At 43.9% G+C, this 21,771-nt stretch overlaps 1 protein-coding gene across 5 annotated transcripts in view; it reads right to left on the bottom strand.

The window, feature by feature from the left end:
* Positions 1–4,289: 4,289 nt before the first annotated feature.
* The window catches only part of LOC108942510 (sodium bicarbonate cotransporter 3-like), a 43,570-nt gene continuing 26,088 nt past the window's right edge, over positions 4,290–21,771 (bottom strand). For 3 of the 5 annotated variants that reach the window (XM_018765915.2, XM_018765912.2, XM_018765916.2), the window contains exons 5-25: positions 21,238–21,398; positions 20,045–20,233; positions 18,603–18,950; positions 17,537–17,652; positions 16,422–16,579; positions 16,114–16,201; positions 15,669–15,815; positions 14,357–14,460; positions 11,880–12,054; positions 11,400–11,533; positions 10,637–10,882; positions 10,254–10,359; positions 9,988–10,149; positions 9,761–9,874; positions 9,245–9,406; positions 8,742–8,993; positions 8,409–8,477; positions 7,999–8,172; positions 6,984–7,115; positions 6,790–6,902; positions 4,290–5,422 (exon numbers count right to left, since the gene is read on the bottom strand). In XM_018765915.2, the coding sequence (XP_018621431.1) occupies positions 5,344–5,422; positions 6,790–6,902; positions 6,984–7,115; positions 7,999–8,172; positions 8,409–8,477; positions 8,742–8,993; positions 9,245–9,406; positions 9,761–9,874; positions 9,988–10,149; positions 10,254–10,359; positions 10,637–10,882; positions 11,400–11,533; positions 11,880–12,054; positions 14,357–14,460; positions 15,669–15,815; positions 16,114–16,201; positions 16,422–16,579; positions 17,537–17,652; positions 18,603–18,950; positions 20,045–20,233; positions 21,238–21,398 (3,229 nt within the window). In that variant the 3' untranslated portion in view covers positions 4,290–5,343. Of the gene's footprint in view, positions 5,423–6,539; positions 6,592–6,789; positions 6,903–6,983; positions 7,116–7,998; positions 8,173–8,408; positions 8,478–8,741; positions 8,994–9,244; positions 9,407–9,760; positions 9,875–9,987; positions 10,150–10,253; positions 10,360–10,636; positions 10,883–11,399; positions 11,534–11,879; positions 12,055–14,356; positions 14,461–15,668; positions 15,816–16,113; positions 16,202–16,421; positions 16,580–17,536; positions 17,653–18,602; positions 18,951–20,044; positions 20,234–21,237; positions 21,399–21,771 lie in introns of all 5 variants that reach the window. The other 2 variants (XM_018765913.2, XM_018765917.2) reach the window with 2 other exon arrangements.

Genomic DNA, 21,771 nt, shown 5'->3' with positions numbered 1-21,771 from the left:
TGGTTTCTTTCATCTGAATTCATGAAATCCTCCTCACCAGCCATCTGAACATAATGCTAATCACCACTGAATTTTCCGTGTTTTGATTAAGTGAAAGGGCAGAGTATCAAACGTGAGGTTCAGGACTTCACACACACACCATTTCAGGTAAATGAGGTCTATGGACCATAAACTCCAAGAAGAAGTGTATAAGTTGTGCCAATGAGTAGGAATGAAATTGGTTAAAAGATGTAACAAAACGTTAGGTGGTTATCTCTGTTTTATTATTGCTTCATAAACAGTTATATTATGAGCCGGCTGAGTTTGAGCGGCAACATTAAGAACAGAGAGGTCTCCTTATAGCGCACAGAGGTCAAGCACTAGTTACGAATGTGTAATCCAGCCCATCCAGCAGAGCTCTGTGTGAGAGCACAGTGACATTCCACTCTGAACTGCTTTAGTTCAATGTGTCCTTGTCCAAAATTGTTTATCCAGGACAGGAGAGAGCGCAGAGCTCCAGGCCCCCCCCGGAGAACACTGAACAACAGGTTTGGAACAGATACAACACGCACTGATGCAGGCATCATTGTCTTCCACACAGCATTCTGACGTGAACTGTCCACAGCTCATGTGCATGATACGTTATAGCTTCTACATGTTATTACGTAGATGTAATTTCTGCACATTTTCATATACCCAACGGCTGTACTCGGCAGCCTGGAGTCCCCCACACCATAGCATGTGGCAGGTAGCCCATCCTGTGTTCCTCTCAACTGGTAGATAGCTGGCTGGCACTAGTATACCCAAGACATTCATTCACCGACAATCAGTCCTAATTTTTCCTGAAAATGGGCCGAACATTGAAAATCCATATAATGCAATTACTTATTCCATTACTGTTTATAGGGAAAAATTCCAATTCATTCCAAACCCATCTCAAATTCACCCCAAAATCACAATTAGTGTAACACATTTAAATTTACATTTTACTTTCTTTACAGAGTTTTAAAGTCTTGAATCCTGTGTGGATGTTAGCAAACATGGGCCTCAATATAAAAAAAAGCTGCCTCACCCTTTTATTTGTCTACATTTGGAGTAGAGGAAAAAAAAAAAAGTTCTTAATTTTTTTTCTCTAATAATAAATACTGACCTGAGTAAGATGAAGGCTGAGAGCATTGGTACGCAGTTCCCACAATACACTGCGTCTCTCAGTCTCTCACAGCTGCTTGGCATAATATGTCCCAGTTTATGTGCTGGACTGAATATTGGAGACCTGAACCTGATACAGCTGACTAGATTTCACAATCTGGACCAATTAATGATAAGTAGCATTAATCAATTCAGACCAGATACATGAAAAACTGGGAGACCGAACAATGGAGGTGACCATATTGATACATTTAGTTTCAGTTGCAGCATATTCCCTTATGCAAGATTGCCACCATGATTTGTCGCATTCCAGGGCATCTTTCTCTTGAGCCACTTAAGAGGAACACAGGATGGGTAACATGCTACACGCTAAGGGCTGGGGTTTCCAGGCTGCTCAGTACAGCCAACTATATGAACGAGGTGTTGCTGTCAACAGGCAGCTGATCTCTGAAACCATCTCTCCACCCTCCTGTTCCAGCTCTAAATATAACATGGGCTGCCGTGGTCTTGGTACACACAGCATTTCTCAGCCCTCTTAGAACCGCGATACTGCGAGCAAAGGCTCTTTCTTCAAATATGCTAATAATTAATTTATGGTTCACTAAAGTGCTTTGGAATCTGTTATTCCAGTTCATATTTGTCATGTTACGTCTTCATGGGGGAACAACATAGTTTTTTACCCTATATAGTCAAAAAACAGCTGAAGTCTGGTTCCGTGCAGAGCACTTTGTCCTGGAGGGTTCTGGGTATTTTTTTTTACCCTCACGGAAAGTTGGAAGCAAAACTTGGAAATGTGTGGTAGCCAATTCCAGTTCAGTTCTACTTTCCATTAGTTAGCAAGGGATTTACATGTGTATATAAACTTAGTTCACACACATAGAATATTTAACCTAAAGACAAGACAACAAGAGAAATTGTATACACACACACAGAGTCTGAACAGCTCGTCCCATTCGGGGCTGCGGGGAACCGGAGCCTAACCCGGCAACACAGGGCGTAAGACCGGAGGGGGAGGGGACACACCCAGGACAGGACGCCAGTCTGTTGCAAGGCACCCCAAGCAGGACTCAAACCCCAGACCCACCAGAGAGCAGGACCCGGTCCAACCCATTGCATCACCGTGCCCCCTGTAGAGAAATTGTATTTATTTTTAAATTAAATTTTAGCTAAGTGTAAGAGCCACTGTACTGTGTTTGACATTCAATTTCTGAATAACCACCATTAGAGATCAAAGAAGACTGGGAGCTTGGGAAGATGAGGTTGATTTTTAGGAAACTGCCAGCCTTGGCACACTGCAGCAAACGCTTCAGTGCCCGTCACAGTGATGTCACCAGTATGGGGGGAAATGTGTGTGTGTGTGTGTGTGTGTGTGTTTATATTAGATTATTAGATTGATACGTGTTTTATTTGAAGCTCTGGAGCCCAGTTCTCCTGGTCACATCCAGCCTACAAATGGCGCCACATATAGTGAGATCTGGTTTTTACACCTGTTTATTGTGCAGACAATAAGGAGTTTAGCCAATTTTTTTTTTATGTTTTTATATTTATTTATCGTTAAGGCTCCTGTGTATATATATGTATGTCCAAACCTGTGATATTTTTAAAGTATTCAGCTGAATGTTTTTCATAAGCCATTCTTTGCAGATGAACTCTAGCCGGGAATATGTTCTTCCGCCAGAATTTCAATTAATCCGTGATCTGTGGCTCAAGACCAAGTAACAGCACATCACTTCACACTTCTTTCAGTAATTAAGTTGAGCAGATAATTTCCACCATTTCAGTCTGATGTTGTTTAATCTGTAAAAGTTAGTCATGTTTAAATAAATTAAAGGTAGCTGTATAGCAGTGAGCCGAGAGAACCCGCCCACTGTACATGGACTCAGTCAGCTTTCTTTTGACCGTCTTTGTGAAACGCCTTTTGAAGGGACTGAAACTGAAATATGGTTTCAATGGATCTGTCATATGGTGTTACAGCTTCATCCCTTCTGTGTTTAGGTTCCAGGATAAAGGCACTGAGCCCACAGGGCACCGTCTGAAGGATCAGAAAACATATTGGGCAGCTTTATTGACACGCGTGATTATTAGTGTTGACTCCACGGCACTGTGTGTTTTCCGACAACTTGGTTTGACACATGTAAGAAGAAAGTTCCTCTTGCAAATCCTGGGGCAAACTTCCGTGTCTCTGTGGAGCTCCAGGAGACATCAGTGTACCCGGAGGCTGAACACATGTGTTGAGTGACTCACTGACAGAACTGACATGGCTTGAGCAGTAACCACAGAGCAACACACACACTAGTCAAATTTAGTAACTACCCAAATACTGCACCAGTTTTCACACTTCACTGAACTATTTATAGTTCATTTTCAGAGGATATTATTGTTCAGAAATGAAAATAGGTGTTCAAACGGTTTCTACACTATAAAATATTCTGAAGGAATTATGCCAATTTCAAAGACAAAAATGCATTAATGGACTACACTGCAGGACAACGCCAGTCAGTTCATCCTATGAACACAACTGGGACTTGCAGTCTGTAATTCATTCATTGCTCGTAACTTAAAACTCAAAACTAATGAAAGTTTACTTGTACCGACATTCTTCAGTCCAACTGTGTCTTCCATTCTGTAAAAATCTCTAACATAGCTATAAATAAATAGGTTGTAAGACTTTTTATTTTAATGTCCCCACATGTTCCTTCTTAATCTCGGCCGTTGACTGGTTCGCCCATAAATGTGTGCAACAGTCACCGTCTTGTTGATCACCAAAACCCAGTGACATGAGACACGGGTTGTAAACAGTGTGGAAGTGAGCTGAATTAAGATGGTTCCACACTCCTTTTGCATTTAGGTGCATTCTGCTGAAAGCTGGGTGTATAAACAAAGGTCACAGCTCCACTACAGACTCTTAGAAACAAGCTGCACATAAAACAAAAAACCAGAAAATGTTTCTATCTTCAAAAGAGCATCACTCAACTGTCTGAAACATCCTGAGTGATTGCAGTATATTCATTTTTACAGTAACTGTTTTTTAAAGTAAAAAGCAAATGGAATGACATCAGACATTCTTCACTGTGAATCCATTTAAATCAGAAGGAAAGATGACATCAACTATAAACATCTTGTGAACCCAAGTCAATGAACTGTCAATACTGATTCCTGAGATTTCTAATGGGTACTTTAATAGTTTATTATATATCCCATAACATGATAGCAAACTATACCATATATGGCCTATTAAACTGACTTTATTAAACATTAAATATATTGTCTGTCCCATTGACATAATGACTAACAGACCAAGTGTCTGAAATTAGTTCATACGAACTTACTGACAATGTTGTCTCCCGTTTCCTAAACCACATGGCTTTTAAGAACGTTCTAATTGAAATAAATAAAATGAACTACAGAACAAATTTTTAAAATCCAAACAATCTATTCTCCCAATACAGTGAATGTTAACACATGTAAACCACATTAAAATCTTTCTTTTTTTTTTGTTTTTCTCAACAGCAAACCTTTTAGCTGGTGTCATCAGTTGGATTGTAACGGCTACTGCTGACCACTGAACTATAACGGACAGTGGCTATTGACGCAGTCTAGCGCCCAGGCTGCAATGAACACTGAACAGGACTGACAAACTCCAAAATATATGCACAAATGTCACAACAGAGAACTGCTCATGTGATCCACTTATGGCTTTGCTTATGGGTACATGAAGCAAAAGAAATTAAATAACTTGTGTTGTGCTTGTATAACCTGAAGTTACATTTTGTGATTCAGGAAGAAGGAGTCACTCACTGAAATGACTGTTTCTTCTAGCAGGACTAATAGTGTACAGTGAGTGTCGGGTGACGCACGCCTCATTTCAGTCAGACGGGCGTGTTGCACTTGGAATTATGACATCAGTAGATGACAGCAGACTAAAACGACAACGATTCGGGAATATCTGAGAAAGGCTGCACCTTGACAACGTTGCCCCTTCCTTTGGCATGGTGCACGTTGGCTTCTTGCTGGCTGTGTGCAGAGCAGGCCAACGGCCTTGATCAATACTGATGGCTCCAGGTTGTGCCTTCTGCAAAAGGGGGGTCAGGGTGGCGGCACACACACCCAGCCCTGCACTCCACCACTGTCAGAAGACCACTGGCTGCCCTGGAGCACCAGGGCGAGGCGGCAGCTCTTCCAACTGATGTTCATGGAACAAGGAGGCACTCCTCCTCAAAGCGCTGTCTCTGCCTGCACGCCCCGCCCCCACTCTTCCTCCACAGTGATCCTAACACATGCCACCTTCTCTTGACTGCAATAGAGACATGGAGAGAAAGAAAGAAAGAAAGAAAGAAAGAAAGAAAGAAAGAAAGAAAGAAAGAAGGTGTCATTCACTGTAGTGCAGAGGCAGCACTGGCCATGACTGGCCAACACAAGAACACAGGTACAGAGACAGTCCAACATGCACAGATGGACCAGCAAACTATGTCAACTACGTCATAAAAATCTAAATCCAGTCCAATATGGCCAGTTAGTGGTATAACCTAGTCAGGGATGCAGACTCATGATGTAAAGTTTGTTGTGTTTTTTTTACACTTCACCTGAAGTTTCGAAACAAAGTGTCCACTGTGGGTCAAAGTGTGGGCTTCCACACACAATCATAACTGATACACTGAGTCACTGACACACATACACAGAGACGGTGTCCTAACAAATCAGAACAAATATTTAACTGCAATTTTACAAGTGGGACTGTCTCCAAATGTCACAGCTGGTGTAAATACTGAGGAATTCTTCATAACAAGCTGCACACAGAAGGTGGGCTTGTTCATGATGTCTTTGAAGCTGTTGACGTCGGCGTTGTGGCACTGAAGGCCACGGTGCTGGTTTTCACGTAGTATGGGTGAGTGCTGTGTGTTGGTGTATCCTGAAGGCTGTAACCAGCGCAGGATGACCTCTGAGGCCTAGGTGAGGGTGAGCACGAAGAGCCACAGCGACCTTCTGCTGTTTTTCATACACGTCGCCTTATTAGAATTCATGAGGAGCTCCCACCATGCCGTGGTTTTGGTCATTTTCGCAGAAATGTTTAAGACGGAGCTGGACAAACACACAAACACATGCAGGCCTGACAGAATGCAGTGACAGGAGCAGCACATACAGGCCACTCTTTCTAACAATAAAGAAAAGTTACAGCACTGTTCCCTCTGACAGCATCCAGGGCACAAGGCGAAGCTCACAGCCACAACTCAGCCTTCGGTGGGAAATGTATGAAGTATGACTGTATGAATGCTCATTTATACTCCTGTTATGTTTCTTAAGCCATGCGCCTCAGTGGCATCATTTCTCTAAGTGGAAATAAGTTGTGTTAAACACAGCATTAAACACAAATTAAGATTCAAAGCAGGCTTCTTATTGGAAGACAAACCGACCCCTACAGAGTCCTCTTCCATGGAGGAGGAGTGTGAGAATACTCTGTATGATCTGTGTGAGATAAATATACCAAATATTCAGCTTTGGAACCAGGAGCAATGTGATTACACAATCCTGAGAGTTCCTGAGGAAAAGTACAATGTGAAAAGAAAAAACCTACAAAGTAAACTGTATGAAAAGCACAAGAAAAGAGAAAAAAATGACCTGTACAACTTGTGTCCACCACATTTACTGCACTGCATGACTGACCTGCTGTGCAGTTTGTCCACTGGGATCTTTAACAGGTTGCTGCTGGCATAGGAGCTACTTGCAGCCTCAGCATCCGCCTCAACCTCTGCTACCTGCAGTGAGCGCTGAGCTTCCTGCAAGAGGACAGCAGCTTCGAGACCTCAGTGTCTGTGAAAGCAATTCTCCCCAAGAGAGGATTGGCTTGAGAGTTCTACCTCTTTCTCCTTCTTTTTCTTGTCATCTTCCTTCTTCTTCTTGCTTTCTGGCATCAGGTCGTCCAGCCAGCTGAGTTCCCTGCTGGTGAAGATGAAGTCCAGCAGCTTGCGGATAAAGACCAGGGCCAACACCTGAGGAAGGAGTGAGAGAAGGACATTATAATTTTTATTTTAAAAAGGCTGGTAAAAACAGGCAAAGTGCAACACAAATAATTCAAAATAGAACAAACATAATTTCAATGTTTAAAGTGATTTGGTAGCATAACACTTTTAATAATAAAATATTTTATTATGAAAACAGATTTGTTAAGGTAGATCTGTAAATGCTATGCCATGTTCCACCATAGCATCATGATCAACGGCATATTTTTCTCCTGAAAAGCAGGATATTGGGCAAAATGAAGTTGTTAAAAAAATCTGTTAATTTATATATTTAAAGTCATTTTCAAGCATACAACTCAAGTGAAAACATAAAAATATTTTTGTGGAAATGCAGAATTTAAAGGAATCTTCCAGTACTCTTTACACCAGCCTCCTTCCTCTCATTGAGATCACTCATTTAAAAAAATCACATAAATGAAATGATGGATCAATTGCATAACCAGACCCCGTTCCCTCCCATTGACTGATCATCCAAAGATGAACTGTATCATTACACACACTGTCTGAAACTACTTGTCCCAAGTGGGGGTCGCATCAAACCAGAGCCTAACCTGGCAACACAGGGCACAAAGCTGGAGGGAGAGGGGACACACCCAGGATGGGGTGCCAGTCCATTGTAAGGCACCCTATGCAGGAATCAAACCCCAGACTTGCCAGAGAGCAGGCCCCGGTTAAACCCACTGCGCCACCACATCCCCCAACTGTATTGTTATTACTATTTAAATGTGTTAAGTTAAAAAAGTCTCAAAACGGACGAAGAAAATACAGCTTCCAGCCGTTCAAAGTTAATGAGGGAAGGGCTGCAAGAGCAGTCAAGGGTCAGGTTCCACGCTTGTGACGTCAGCAGTTTTACCATCATAGGGAAAACTACAGCAGCGGCCGAAGCCTTGATGACCCAGAGGAGCACCAGGCAGGTGAGCTGGATGATGGTAAAGATGTGAACCTTCCACAGAGGCACGTAGCGCAGATAGATCAGGTCTGGCTGGTGCTTGGCTGGCATGCCAAACAGCTTAATCCGGTCAAAGAACTGTATGGACAGGAAAAAAATGAAACAGTGAGTCCGAGCATGTGATGGTTACAGGCAGAAGCAAAACGCAAAACTCTCCTACACCATAAAAAAACAAAGCAGACAGGGCCACACCATTTTTACTATAGTGACAGTCTTAAAGTCCAGCTTCAGCTGTGGCAAGAGCACCATTATGAAAAATTGCAACACTCATATACACATTTTAACCACAGGGCCTGGGGAAGGCAGATATTTACCTGAATGCCTTTCAGTGAAGACACTCCCATGTAGAGAAAGACTCCATAGAGAACAGGCATGGGAATGAACTGAGGAATAAACAAAAGACAGCAAATAAAAGAGGTTTCAAACATTTCATCATACAGGCCTTTGATATTCTAACTTTCTGCTATCGTGTTTTCAATAACAGTGTACAAACCTAAATGTTCCAGTGGATTGAAAATATACCAGTGATGTTTTACTAATGGAAAAAATATCACAAACTGAACCAAACATATGAACGGCAGCGGTCAAAAACCAATTTCCAAAACGTGATTTCCTTATCCAGCTTGTATGTCAAGAGGTCTTCTCACCTTAAGCACAGATGTCATGAAGACAGACAGACCCATAAGGACGAAAATCAAGAGGCCAGTGACCCTCTGCTCACGGATGCCCAGGAACTTGGGCTGCTCCCCAGGGGCCGAACACTCCGACTCCACCTTTAGACTGTTGACGTGGGAGATGGAGAGCACAGTGGCGGCCACGAACCAGGGCAGGCCCATGACCGAGCACACGCCCAGCATCACTGACACCACCAGCAGGTCCAGATGGTACCCGCAGCCTTTCTGCAGGATGGAAACAGGAGTGGTGTGGAAATTTGGCACAACTCATGAGATAAAGGCTAGGAGACCTCAAAAAAAAAAAGAGCTGAAGATTGTGCCAAGAAAAATCACACTCTTCAAGTAAAGGGAGCAGTAGCTGCAGATTCTAAAGTCTTTTTGACTATTTCAAACACTGCAAACACAGAAAGGATTCAGGAAGTCAGGATGGATGTGGCTGTGATGTGGACTAAACTGCCTCAGGAAGAGGGCCTTACCTTGAGTTTGTGCTCTTTACGGTTGATGATGACAGCTGTGATCTGCTGGTCCATGAAGATGAGGATGGTACACAGCATGGCAGGTATGGCTGCAACCAGCATGGTCCACCAGGGGTTCCTACCCAATGGGTCAATAAACCAACCCCGGTGCTTGGAGGTGGGCTGAAGAGCACAGCATGACATCGCCTTTACTCATGGGCCCTATCTCCCCAGAAATGTAAATATAAGGGACAAATCCATGAGCCCAGGTATCTACATACGCACACTGGTTTTAAGGGCTGAGATTATTTCCTGAGTCTTCAGTGGGATTCATAGATTCCACTAAACCAAGTGCACAAGCTGAGAACTCATCTATGATGTTTCAATCATGTTTTGCGCATAAGACCAATACAAAAACAATACATTAAATCAATGTCATTGTAGTTAACATATTTTTAGACAAAAGTTAAAACTTAAATTTTTCTTCCAAAGCACACTATCCATGGGAAACTGTCTCTTGTGGAGGAAGAGTCCTACCTCAAAGCGGTCAGGTACATGGAGTTTTGGACTGGGAATGCCCACCAGGTAGTCCACGAGCACCATGATCATTATGGTGAGGAATACAGCAAAGTCACTGATGGTAGAGCGCACCTGCAACATGCATTGATTCCACAGCAGAGACACAAGCGGGTAGGACATTAAACACTGTACAGCCAACACTGTGTGGAGGTGACTGTGGAGGCTGAACTGAAAGTGATGGCCACCTTAGTGGGGAAGTAGCGTTCTGTCTTGAACTGCTTCAGAAAAGATGAGAGGAAGAAGGTGGTGAAGAAGAGGATGATGGACCAAAAGAGCACATCGGGGATAAATGGGCCGTGGGGTCCACAAGCAGGACCAACAAACTCTCCATGGAGCTGTCGGCACATCTGCACAGAGAAAAATTGAGAGGATTAACAGTGTGTGAGTGAGCTAGTGAGTGAGTGAGTGAATGTGTTGTGTGTATGAACAAACTTGCAAAACATTCACTCACTGATACATTCAGCTCACTCCAGGGGATGGAGGAAGGCATCAGACCTGTCTGGTTCCAGAACTGCAGAGCTTGAACAGAAGTGTTGGCTGGTGGTGAGCACTGACACCTGGGAGAATAAGAGGGACAGGAGAGAAACCGAACAGCTTTACCAAGTCATTGTGATCTTCCACCATACTGACTTCACTTAGCCCACAGCACTCATCTTCACAAATACAGTAAGTCCACCTATAACCTCAGTGCTCAGTGACGTTAATGGATCAGCGCTCCAAAAAAGGAGTCAAGTCAAAGAAGAGCCCACACATCCATCTGTAAAGGGGGCTGAATAGCTCTTACACTGTCTACAGTACACCCCTCCTGCCCAGCATGGCGTTTTGCTCACGCACGTGTAGAGGGTGAGGTTGTCCAAGTTGTTGTGCATGTTGACAGGGAACATCTCGCCCAAGTGGAAGAGCTTCTCCAGCGCCTCATAGATGAAGATGATGCAGATGAGGGCAGCAAAAGCCTCCTCAGTAAAGCGAGTGATGTAGCAAACAAGCGAGCTGGCATCCGTTGCCACCAGCACTAAGCAGAGGAACGCAGTCCACAGGCCAATGCTGGTGCGCAAGGACAGGTAGGACATGCCATAGTCTCTGTGCAAAGATGACCATTCATTTGAAAATGGGTTAATCTTATCATCTTTCCATAATAAAGTCCACATCATTGACCTCAATACTGAGAAAACGTGGCACTTGAAATGGCAAAATTACAACAATAACCCCCTTACATAAGGGCTCAGGTGGAATGAAAACCATTCAGCATCATAATGTCATTGTAACAGGTCTACTTCTGGAATTCCTTTTCATAGCAAAGTTGGACATTAAACATTTAACACATGATTAGTGATTGCTCTTCTTAGACAAGCTCTCTCCATGCAATGTTCAGTTCATGTAGCCCATTCATTCTTTGTTATTTCATAGTAAATTAAACAAATTAAAATCAACTATCTAAAATTGATTATTCTGAGTTCAGAAGGAATTTATTTTCTCCTTTTATTTTTAATTACTTCTATTTTATTTCCTTTTTACTGTTGTATTTTATGTATTGACACTGCAGACTATTTTAAGGGCAGAAGAAGAAAGGGAACAGCAGTAAAATAAAGAGCCTTACTTGCAGAACTTGAAGAGGATCTTCTCGAAGACCAGGACGGGCCCAGTACTGCCCAGGATGGTGAGGGGCTGTCCGGCAAACAGGGAGAAGGCCACGCCCGTGAGTGATGCCCCAAACAAGGACTCAATGGCACTCTGTCAGGGGCAGGGCAGAGAAGGAGGGGGGGAGAGTGAGGAAAGGGAGAAAATTCCAGTATCATCTACCTCAAAGCCACCATTGCTCTAGCAAATCAACTACAAATTCAGTTTTTCAGCTGCTTTTAACTGTATGGAGCAACTAGCAACATTCCCTGCTCATATCACTAAAAAACATTAACAAAATATACCACTGGTGATGAAGTCAGCGCTGAAACTTTTCTGCAGTTTGAAGATGCCTGACTGACAGGCTGAAAAGTTTATGAAATGTTTCCTTGCTGTTTCCCCATGACCAACTAAAACATTAGCAACGTTTTCTGTTCTGCCTCAGATAGGCTGTGCTCACAATGTTGCCCTTGGTGGCCTCCCCAAGCAGCCCCCCAAAAGTGATCACAGGGGACATGCAGGCGCAGTAGAGGAAGAGGACTGAGGCCAGGCACTGCAGGCTGAGGGCATCGCGCAGGTCGCTCCAGTAAAATGGGGCCTTGCGCTTCACGTCCATCACCAGGCCGCCAAAGACCCTGGAAAAGATGTACACAGTGAAACAGGAGCTCTATGCTACTACAACACATTAGTAGGGAGTGTTTCTTAAGAACACAGTTCCAAAACAATACTTTTCTTTTAAAAAAATCCAAGAAATGTCAAGTTCATGAGCATTCAAGAGTTTCAGCTGCTGCTACTTGGGATTGGAGCACAAGCAACATTACAGGGTGGTGTTACTGACCACCCTACGGTGCAACTGGTATTGTAGTGGGTAGAGATGCTAGCTTTGGACCCGAATGTCACATGTTTGAGTCTCACTTCCAGCCCTAGTATGCTTGAGCAAGGTACTTACCCTGACATTGTTCCACTTAAAATTACCCACCTATACAAATGGGTAAATAATTGTAAGTAGCTTAATGGCATAATTCGCTTTGGAGAAAAGTGCCTGCTAAATAATGTCACGTAACTTCCTATGAGAGAAAGCTGTAAGAGGAGAGCACAAAAAAATCCAAATCAGAAGCACTTAGAGCAAGAATGTAAATAGCTATCAGTCTAGGAGTATTAGAACAAGCTAGCTGGTGTGAAGGCAAAGCTGAATTTGGATAATACAAATGACATGGAAAGATTTCACAGATGAAATGCATCAGTTTTGGAATAATTATCACTGTCAACTGTCTTGGAGGAGGACTGGACTTCTAAAAATGACCCATTTCCTCTTTGAGATCTGAGAAGCTATCTAATCAATGCCTTTATGGTATGGAGAAGAGGACCACTTAATGGTATACTAATGGTGTATATTCTATTATACTACACTTTTAGGTTATAAAATTTATCTCTGTAAGTCTCTGGTATGGCATCTGAATACTCCTTTTCCCCTTTAGCTGGTAATCTTTAGTTTCAGGTATTTGTTAGACTCCTGGTAGATTCCAGCTATTTACCACTAACTAGAAGGGCTAAAAAGGATTGGACTGCCTGATCTGGGTCTAAATACCTATTTCAATGTGTCCCAGAATTAATGCTGTTTGGGTGAGTACTTTACCCTGTATGAAAAACTTACTACAAAATTTGCTGTGCTTTTTCTTTAAGAAGTAGGTGTCCTGAGCACAGTCAGCGTGTAAAGTATAAGAACATCTCATCTCTCCACGCAGTTCCAGGGGTACAATCTCTCGATTACATACTGCTTCATCAAGTATTTTAATACCTGTCTTTATGATGGGAGACTGACGGAGACATAGGAACACAACCCTGACTTTCGTTTACTGACAATAAATGGTTTTCTATACGTGTGAAAGTTTTCCCTCTCTGAACCTCACTATCCAGCATCAAAACTTAAGTATTTATATTACATATTTGTTTTCCTATTAAATTAATGCTAATAAAGAGTTCATTTTAGGAGACTTGCCCTCATGAACATATTTTCATTATGTCAGGAACACCTGTATTACAAAAGTAAGAGGTCTGAGTTCTTACAGTTCACCTATATCATGTGGGAGGTGCCATTATTGTTTCCTTTTCTGAGGCCGTCCCTTACTCTACCACCACTACCACCACTACCACCATCATTGCCCTCATCATCCTTGTCCTAACCCTTACACAAAGTAATTTTTTATAGACGGGAGCTGAGGTGAGCACCAGGCACTTGTAAATAATGCTTGACACTGTCTGTGGAGGATAAACATTGTGTTCCCGATCCTACCGTATGCTTTTAGAGAGGCACAGTTTGGATGAGTCATCCACCACAGCCCCTTTAAAGCACTCCACGGTAATCAACAATGGAACATGTACTTCAACAGTGTGATCATGCTGGTATTTTATGAATGGCATTTATACATATTCAGCACTGAATTAGAACTTTGGTAACATTAGGACTTATAGTATCACTGAAATAATATTTTAAATATAATAATCTTCCCTAGGGGGTGCGGTGGCGCAGTGGGTTAGACTGCAGTCCTGCTCTCCGGGGGGTCTGCGGTTCAAGTCCCGCTTGGGGTGCCTTGCAGCGGACTGGTGTCCCGTCCTGGGTGTGTCCCCTTCCCCCTCTGGCCTTACGCCCTGTGTTGCCGGGTAGGCTCCGGTTCCCCATGACCCCGTAAGGGACAAGCGGTTCTGAAAATGTGTGTGTGTGTGTGTGTAATCTTCCCTTGCATCTGTTTTTAAAATACTATTTTAGCATCAAAAACCTTTATTTCTGACATTTCCCTGTTTAAAAGAGCAGTACAGTGAGCAACCAGCAAATGCAGCAGCAGTATATAAGTCTTTAATATTGAATATGGCTGTCAAAAACCAAGTTACCAGGGATCCAAGGAGGTCTGTGAATGCCAGCGTGAGCATCTGACTCACCGCCCCGTTCTCTGCAGCTCTGGTCCGGCATGGTGATCATCCTCCTTCTCTGCCTCAGTTGCAGCAGGTGAACCATTGGCCAGAGGAGGCATCTTCCGCTTCATCTGGAAATTGAGAGTCCAAACACAGACGAATCACTGCGCTGTCATACCTACCACGACCTCCAGGAGTCACTATGCTGCTGCAACCCTTAGAAACCCCAACATATCCTGTGGCGCTCGAATCATAAGGATGTAGTGTTGCTATGAACTAGTTATATTCTTTCACCCTGACCTGCAGATTGCAATGTCTCTGTCCTTACTACCTGATCTCTCCCTAGTGTTTACCATGTATCTCATTCTGCCACTGGCTACATCTTTCCAGACACACATAAAAGAAATCAAAAGCTGCAAAATGAGCATCCTCTCCACATCAGATCAGCTTATTATTATTGGGGGGTGCGGTGGTGCAGCAGGCTTGGCGGGCTTGTAGCACTCTCTGGCGGGCTTGGGGTTCGAGTCCTGCTTAGGGTGCCTTGCAACAGACTGGCATCATGTCCTGGGTGTGACCCCTCCCCCTCCAGTCTTGCGCCCTGTGTTGCCAGGTTAGGCTCCGGTTTGCCGGAGCAGTTTCAGCCAGTGTGTGTGTTATTATTATTATTATTATTATTATTATTATTATTATTATTATTATTATTATTATTATTATTATTATTATTATTATTAAAGCAGGGGGTGCGGTGGCGCAGTGGGTTGGACCGCAGTCCTGCTCTTCGGTGGGTCTGGGGTTCAAGTCCCGCTTGGGGTGCCTTGTGGCGGACTGGCGTCCCGTCCTGGGTGTGTCCCCTTCCCCCTCCGGCCTTACGCCCTGTGTTGCCGGGTAGGCTCTGGTTCCCCGTGACCCCGTAAGGGACAAGCGGTTCTGAAAATGTGTGTGTGTGTGTGTGTATTATTAAAGCCCAAATTTTCTCCTTGAACCAAATTTAAATTTTAAATGTATTTCCTGCTACTGTCCACTAGGGGCTACTATGTTGTCAGAACACACACACACACACACACACACACACACACACACACACACACACACACACACACACACTGGTCTACATAATCATAATGTAGCTAGCATGTGTCTTAATGGCTATTATTAGATGGCCAGATTTGCCAAGGGTAAAGTTCATAATTCCACATCATGGACTTAACTACTTCACATGCTAGCTAACCATTGCAATATTAAACCATTCATAGCCAGCAAATGTGTGAAACCAACTGAAGGAGTCTGTACTGTCTTTCTGTACACATTGTACAGCAGTCATTATACACAGTGTGCTTACCTGTGAGGGGACGCTCTTTGGGGGCTCTATTCGTATCGTGGGGTCCCACTCTCCAGGGGGTAACACGGTCACCTGGTCTAGAAACTCATCTATCCCAGACAAAAGGTCTGTTCGGTCTCTGGCCTTGTATGCAACATCGTGGAAAATCTGCCAAAAAGTTTTAGGAATCATAGGTTGTATTAACTGAATTCTACAATCTCAATACAAATAAACATAAAGACACATTTGCGTATTTGCAGCTTGAGTGAATTTTAGTGTGTGTGTGTGTGTGTGTGTGTGTGTGTGTGTGTGTGTGTGTGTGTGTGTGTGTGTGTGTATGTGTGTGTGTGAAAAACAGGCTCCTGATGGACAGATGGGTAACCAAAAGGACAAAAAAAAGAGCAGCAAATGCGACTTCTCTCGAAAGGCCCACAGTGTATTACCAGCACCACGCAGCTGCACTCACCTCATCAGTCATCAGAGTGGCTATGGACCTGCCGATCTCATGGTACTGAGGCCCTTTGCCCTGCGGCCCCAGCAGCAAGAACAAAAACCTGTCCGGAGGAGAACACTTATTGCGAAAATAGCTATTTTTGCTTGTGCAACACATGAATACGTCTGCACTGTTTCAGTTACAAAGCATAGTCTCATTTAAATGATGGAATCTGTCATCTCTTGGGCACTGGGCAGCTGGAACAGGAGGCACACATTGTGTGGCCTGAGTGTTGCAGCGGGGTGTACCTGGTGTGATGTGAGAGTGGCAGGGGGACGTACCTGGTTGGCACAGGAACCTCAGTGAGTCCTGTTAGAAGTACTGCGGGTGCCAGTCTGACGAAGGCAATAATAGGTTGCTCCAAGAAGTCCACCTCGCCTACCAGAACATTGGAAGCCTCAGCTCCAGGAGGGATCTTCCTCATGAAGTTCATGTCTACCTGGAGTTAGGAGAATATGGTCAAATGGACACAGACAGAACCACAGAGAAAAAGAAAAGGTTGTGCTGAGCTTTCTACGTTGAATCACTGAGACTCACCCACAGGGAGGATCTCATACAGACAGAAGCATAGGAACTAGCAATGGAAAATGTCTTCATGGAAACAGGGTTCAGGGAAACCACAGAGACACATAGCAGGAAGAGTGTACTGAACCAAAGCTTTGGAAACCAAGGGCTGAGCTGAAGATAGCACTGATGAAAATCAGTGTGGTTTTGAAAAGCCATAGGCTGAATATCAGTGTAACTGCTTTAAAAAGTGCTCGTCTATCTGATGGTCCATTAGATCTCAGAAGCTGAGGTATACCTCACGTACCATAGCAAACCTGCTCTGACAAATGGGTATAATTACTAAACGAGGCAATGTAATCATTACACTTCCTTTTGGACATCACATTTTTCATGATTTCCATAAGAATGACATCTTTATTACTGGAATGATCACAAATCCTCCTTGTCTGCTTGTCTTCTAGTGTTATTTGACTACCATTGTTATATAAGTAGCATTGCAGTAGTGATGACAATGATGGTTAACATGACAATAATCATTTTTTTGTTCAGGGCAGGATGAAGAATAAAGGATGAAGACACACTGTGCTGTAATGTCAGTACTGAGAAATGTCCTGAGAGCTTAATGTATCTTCTCACTTCTAGGTCCTATTTGCACTCTTGAGCGGCAGCACACCGGCCCACATCCTCAGCGATCAAGTGCTGCGCCTAGTTTGTAGGCACCAGAAAATAACCCAGCTGTAAAAACTTCATATTCCATTAATATTGAGATCACAGTAAATCAGCCGCCGCAGATGTCCACTACTCAGAAGAGTCAGCACACGCCCAGTGAGAGTAAGCCAGACTGGAGTTTTCATGCCCATAGAACCGGAGCTGTCCAGGGGAGCGATACCTTGCTGAAGTCCACCGTGCTGCTCTCCCTGCTCACCCCTCCTTTAGAAACCCTGTTCTCGCTGGCCCTGCTGCTATCCAGGTTGCCAGGGGCCGAGGACGCAGGCACCACGGGACCTGTAGGCCACACGGGTAGAAGGGGGTCAGAAAGGAGTCAATGAGGTTCTTGACCACACTCTAGTGTTCCTGCTTCTGCTATGTTCTTGCCAAATCATTTAAAAAAATTTTCCCCTCATATCCAAGTCCTGAACAGATCAACTGCAACAGACGTCCTGCATGGCCAGTGTTTCTTCTTCAAAGTGTTTCTTCTTGGAGGTCAGCAGACACAGACATAATGTAGAAATAGAAACACTGAGTCCACAGCAAACAACGTGAACAATCACGTAAAGAGGCTTCTTCCATGGCATCGTCATGATTAATGATGGAAAAAACACAATAGAATAGATTTCTCAGATTACAGAGATTAGAGGGACAAACAAACAAACACAGAAAGGTAATGTAATAGGTGAGGTGAGAGATTAGAGGCACCAGGATCCATGCACATCTGCCCCTTCTCTGGGAAAAGGAACAGCGCACGGCAGGTTGTCTACGTACGCACTGAGTGACTGAGTATGTGGTGCACGTTACGAACTTTCTGTGGGGAAATCAGTGCAGTAAAAACGATACCACATGTGAAGTATGTGTTGGAGGAAAGCATGAGCTCTTTTGTGCTCATCTGAGCAACAGTGGAAAGACACATACATTCAGTGCTCAAAATGAGATTGTTGCCATTCCGGTGCCAAACAATAAGCTTTTTATAACGGTGCTCTGGTAAATAAATAAAGCAGTCACACGTCAGAGAGCGAGAGAGTGAGAGAGAGATGTGAAGAAAGTGATGAGGGCAGAGGCTAGCCAGCAAAATGAGCCCTGCAAAAAGGGGTGGAGGCTGAACAAACAAGCAAATGGTGACTGGTGGGGTAGTCGTGGGGAGGTGGGTTAAAGAGGGTGTTTATGGGCCCAGTGGTTAATCAGAAATGACAGTATGTCAGCACAGGTGTCTCCCACAGGAAGGCGACACGGATATTTGCCTTCTGGTGTCAGCAAACATGACATCGCCGGGCCAACGGGGCCTGCCTCCTCTCCCCCGGGTGGGGTTGGGGGCGTCAGCTCGTCCTCCTCAGGCGGGAACACCACCACTTCGGGGATGCCCTCCCGCTCGTAATTGGACACCACCAGCTGAGGGGTGGGCCGGTGGAGCGGGGCTGGAGAGCGGCGAGGAGAGGGCGGAGTGTTTTGGGGAGTGGCGCTGACAGAGGGGGAGGGGCTGGGCAGGAGGTGGCTAAGGAGGATAGACGCCAAGGACTCGCGCCTCGACAGGCTGGAGGTGGAGATGCCCGGTTTCAGGAGCGAGAGGCGGGAGGAGGAGAGGCCTTCCCCTGGCAAAGGGAGAGACAAACAGGAGGAAACAAACAGGGGAGAAAGGAAAACAAGACGATGGGAGTACAATCAAGATGATTTGTTTAAACAGAATGTTCCAGAGCATGCTGGGAAAGGTGAGGGAAGAAGCCCTCCAGAAGCAGGAGAGATTTTCGCGTTAGACACAGAAGTGATTGACAGGGAAGGTGAGAGGGTGTGACCAACCTGGCCAATGAGCTTGTGAGATAACAAAAATAGACACCCCACATCACACACTGACAAGTGAAGAGGCTATTGGGTGTCAGCAGAACCACACTAGGGACTTGCACAACACTTACAACAATGCCTGTGGCAAATTTTTCATGGCAAGTTAATGGTTATGCTTAATTAATGTTACTATTAATAAAGTGGTTATTCCCAGACAGGGTCAAGCAATTATTACATTACACCACAGCAATTAAAGAACATGCAGTGGAAAAACAATTCAGACATTTTTACAAAGAAATAATTTCAGTGTTTCACAATATTAATAAATTCAATGAAAAAATCAAGCACAGTAAGAAAATATAAGGTAAATGTTAAATACTGAAAAATGTACTACCTTCTCAGATAAGTTCTATAACAGGATCGGTATTTATGTTTCCTCACCACAACTTTTAATCAAACGCGCAACTTTTCACGAAAGATGACCAATTTAGCCTGCACAGCAGTACAGTGCTGCACACTGTTGAACAGAATGCAACAAACTCCAGAGCTGGACAAAACCGATCTCCTGGCATGGTGCACAGTACAGTGGTGCTCATCTCATAGCACAATCATGCACAACACACTGGAGGACATACAATGCCATGTCAGTTAGATCTGGTGTCATGCCATTGCATGGCAGTGCCACCCACTGAAAAAAGAAGCAGAGTTGCACTGCAGCCACAGAAGAAACAGCCACAATGCTTTTTTGCATGTTAGGCGTCTGCTCTTCTTCTTCTAGTCTGGAAGACGGGCTTCCGTGTCTGCTCAAGTGTCTGCCACTGACCTCCAGATGGCTTGTAGAAGGCACCCCCCACCCATGAAAAGGACTGAAGAAGAAGAGTGTGGCGTGCATCGGAGCAGTGCTCACCGTTGCGCTCAAGCAAATGTGGCTCGGAATGTTTCTTGCCTATGTCGGCGATGGAGCGCACCAGCGGAATGCGGTTGCTCAGTTTCTTCTCGCTCTGATGGTGGTGCCGCTTCAGCATGGCCTCCCGCACCTTCTCCCGCAGCACCTCATCCAGCTGCGCGGATGCAACCATGCTGTCAATCACCATATCTGTAAAGATGCACATGTGCACAAGTATCCTTCATTAGTCTGGAAGGGCCACTTTAGGATCTGATAATACGTACATTCTGTATGGCAGGTTCATTCATTGTCCAAGTCTGGAATTTTCTTCCTCCAAAATATGCACAATATCACACTCAAAATATCCATGAACATATCACTCATTACTCATCCCTTGTTCATCAATCATTATACTCATTATTCATCCATTTATCCAGCACAGGGTTATACTGGTCTGGAGCCTGTCCTAGAAGCACAAGGCAGGGTATACCCAGGACAGAGTACCAGTTCGTAGCAGGGTAATCACATGCACTCATTCACTCATATAGTATTGTACTATGGGAAAGTTACAGTGAATAGTTCACCCGAAATACAGGTCTTCAGACTGTGAGAATAAACCCACGCAAACATGAGGAGAACAGGCAAACTCTACACAGATTGAACCCATCTGAATGCCTGAACAGCTCAGCTCATGAGTTATGAGGCACCTGGTCTGCCACCATGCCAACCATGAACAACAGAATACCACAAAACAGAAAGAAAAAACTGTAAAAATAAACCGTTGACATGAAAGCGGGGAAAAGAGTAGAAAAAAGTTCACAACTAAGCCATGTATAAGTAATTTTCATTATACTGGCCTTAAGCCTTGATTTTAAAGGTTTTCAGAGCAGTTCTGAGATTCTGGATTGTTCAAAAAGTAAGCATAGAATTTTGAAGTGTAATTCAATGAAAATTTTGCTGGTTATGCAAGGGAAGCCCTTAATTTTAAGTTAACTGCGATCTAGGGGCAATATTATACTTTATTTAAAATGTGGTGGCTTTACTGCGTTTTATTTTATATGTGGATCACACGACTGCGATCTTACAAACACGACCGTATTTATCTTGATATTGTAAGCCACTTGAAAGAAAGGCACCTCTGAATAAAGAAGCAAACAGAGTAATAATTATCATCACCATCACCATCTAGCAAACACGCACATGCAGAAACGCACCTGCTATCTCCTCAATGCTGTTGGCTCGCATATCCAGTAAGACAGTACCATTGAGGATGCAACTGCGCAGTTCAAAAAGGCTGTGCAAGGACAGTGTGGCCACATAGGGCTTGCTCCAGCGCTCACCACCATCCTCCACGTCCTCCTCAAACTTCAGCCACCTGTGCATACACAGGAAAAGGAGAATGGTTAGTTAATCCTCTATTAGATATCTACACTTCACAGGATGACACAAGTATTAACAAAAACTCACATTCGATTCTCAACAACATACTGATGCTAATTACAGATAACTTCAATTATCAAATAATACAAGTACCACACACAGGTTACAACTCTGTAAAAATTACCTTCTATATAGCATCCTTATTTCATAAGATTATACAATATAGCCACAGGTGCTCAATCTTCACAGCAGGTAATAACCCGTACAGTATATTCTGAAAGCATAGCACCTGTATCAAACACAATAATGATACAACAAAGACTTCACCATATCTTAAAACTGCACAATCTTAACACAATCTCTTGCAT

This window comes from Scleropages formosus, chromosome 23 (assembly GCF_900964775.1).
Source record: "Scleropages formosus chromosome 23, fSclFor1.1, whole genome shotgun sequence".
NCBI classification, from domain to species: domain Eukaryota; kingdom Metazoa; phylum Chordata; class Actinopteri; order Osteoglossiformes; family Osteoglossidae; genus Scleropages; species Scleropages formosus.
The sequence above is the reverse complement of the archived record's forward strand: the minus strand, read 5'-3'. Positions and strand labels throughout refer to the sequence as shown.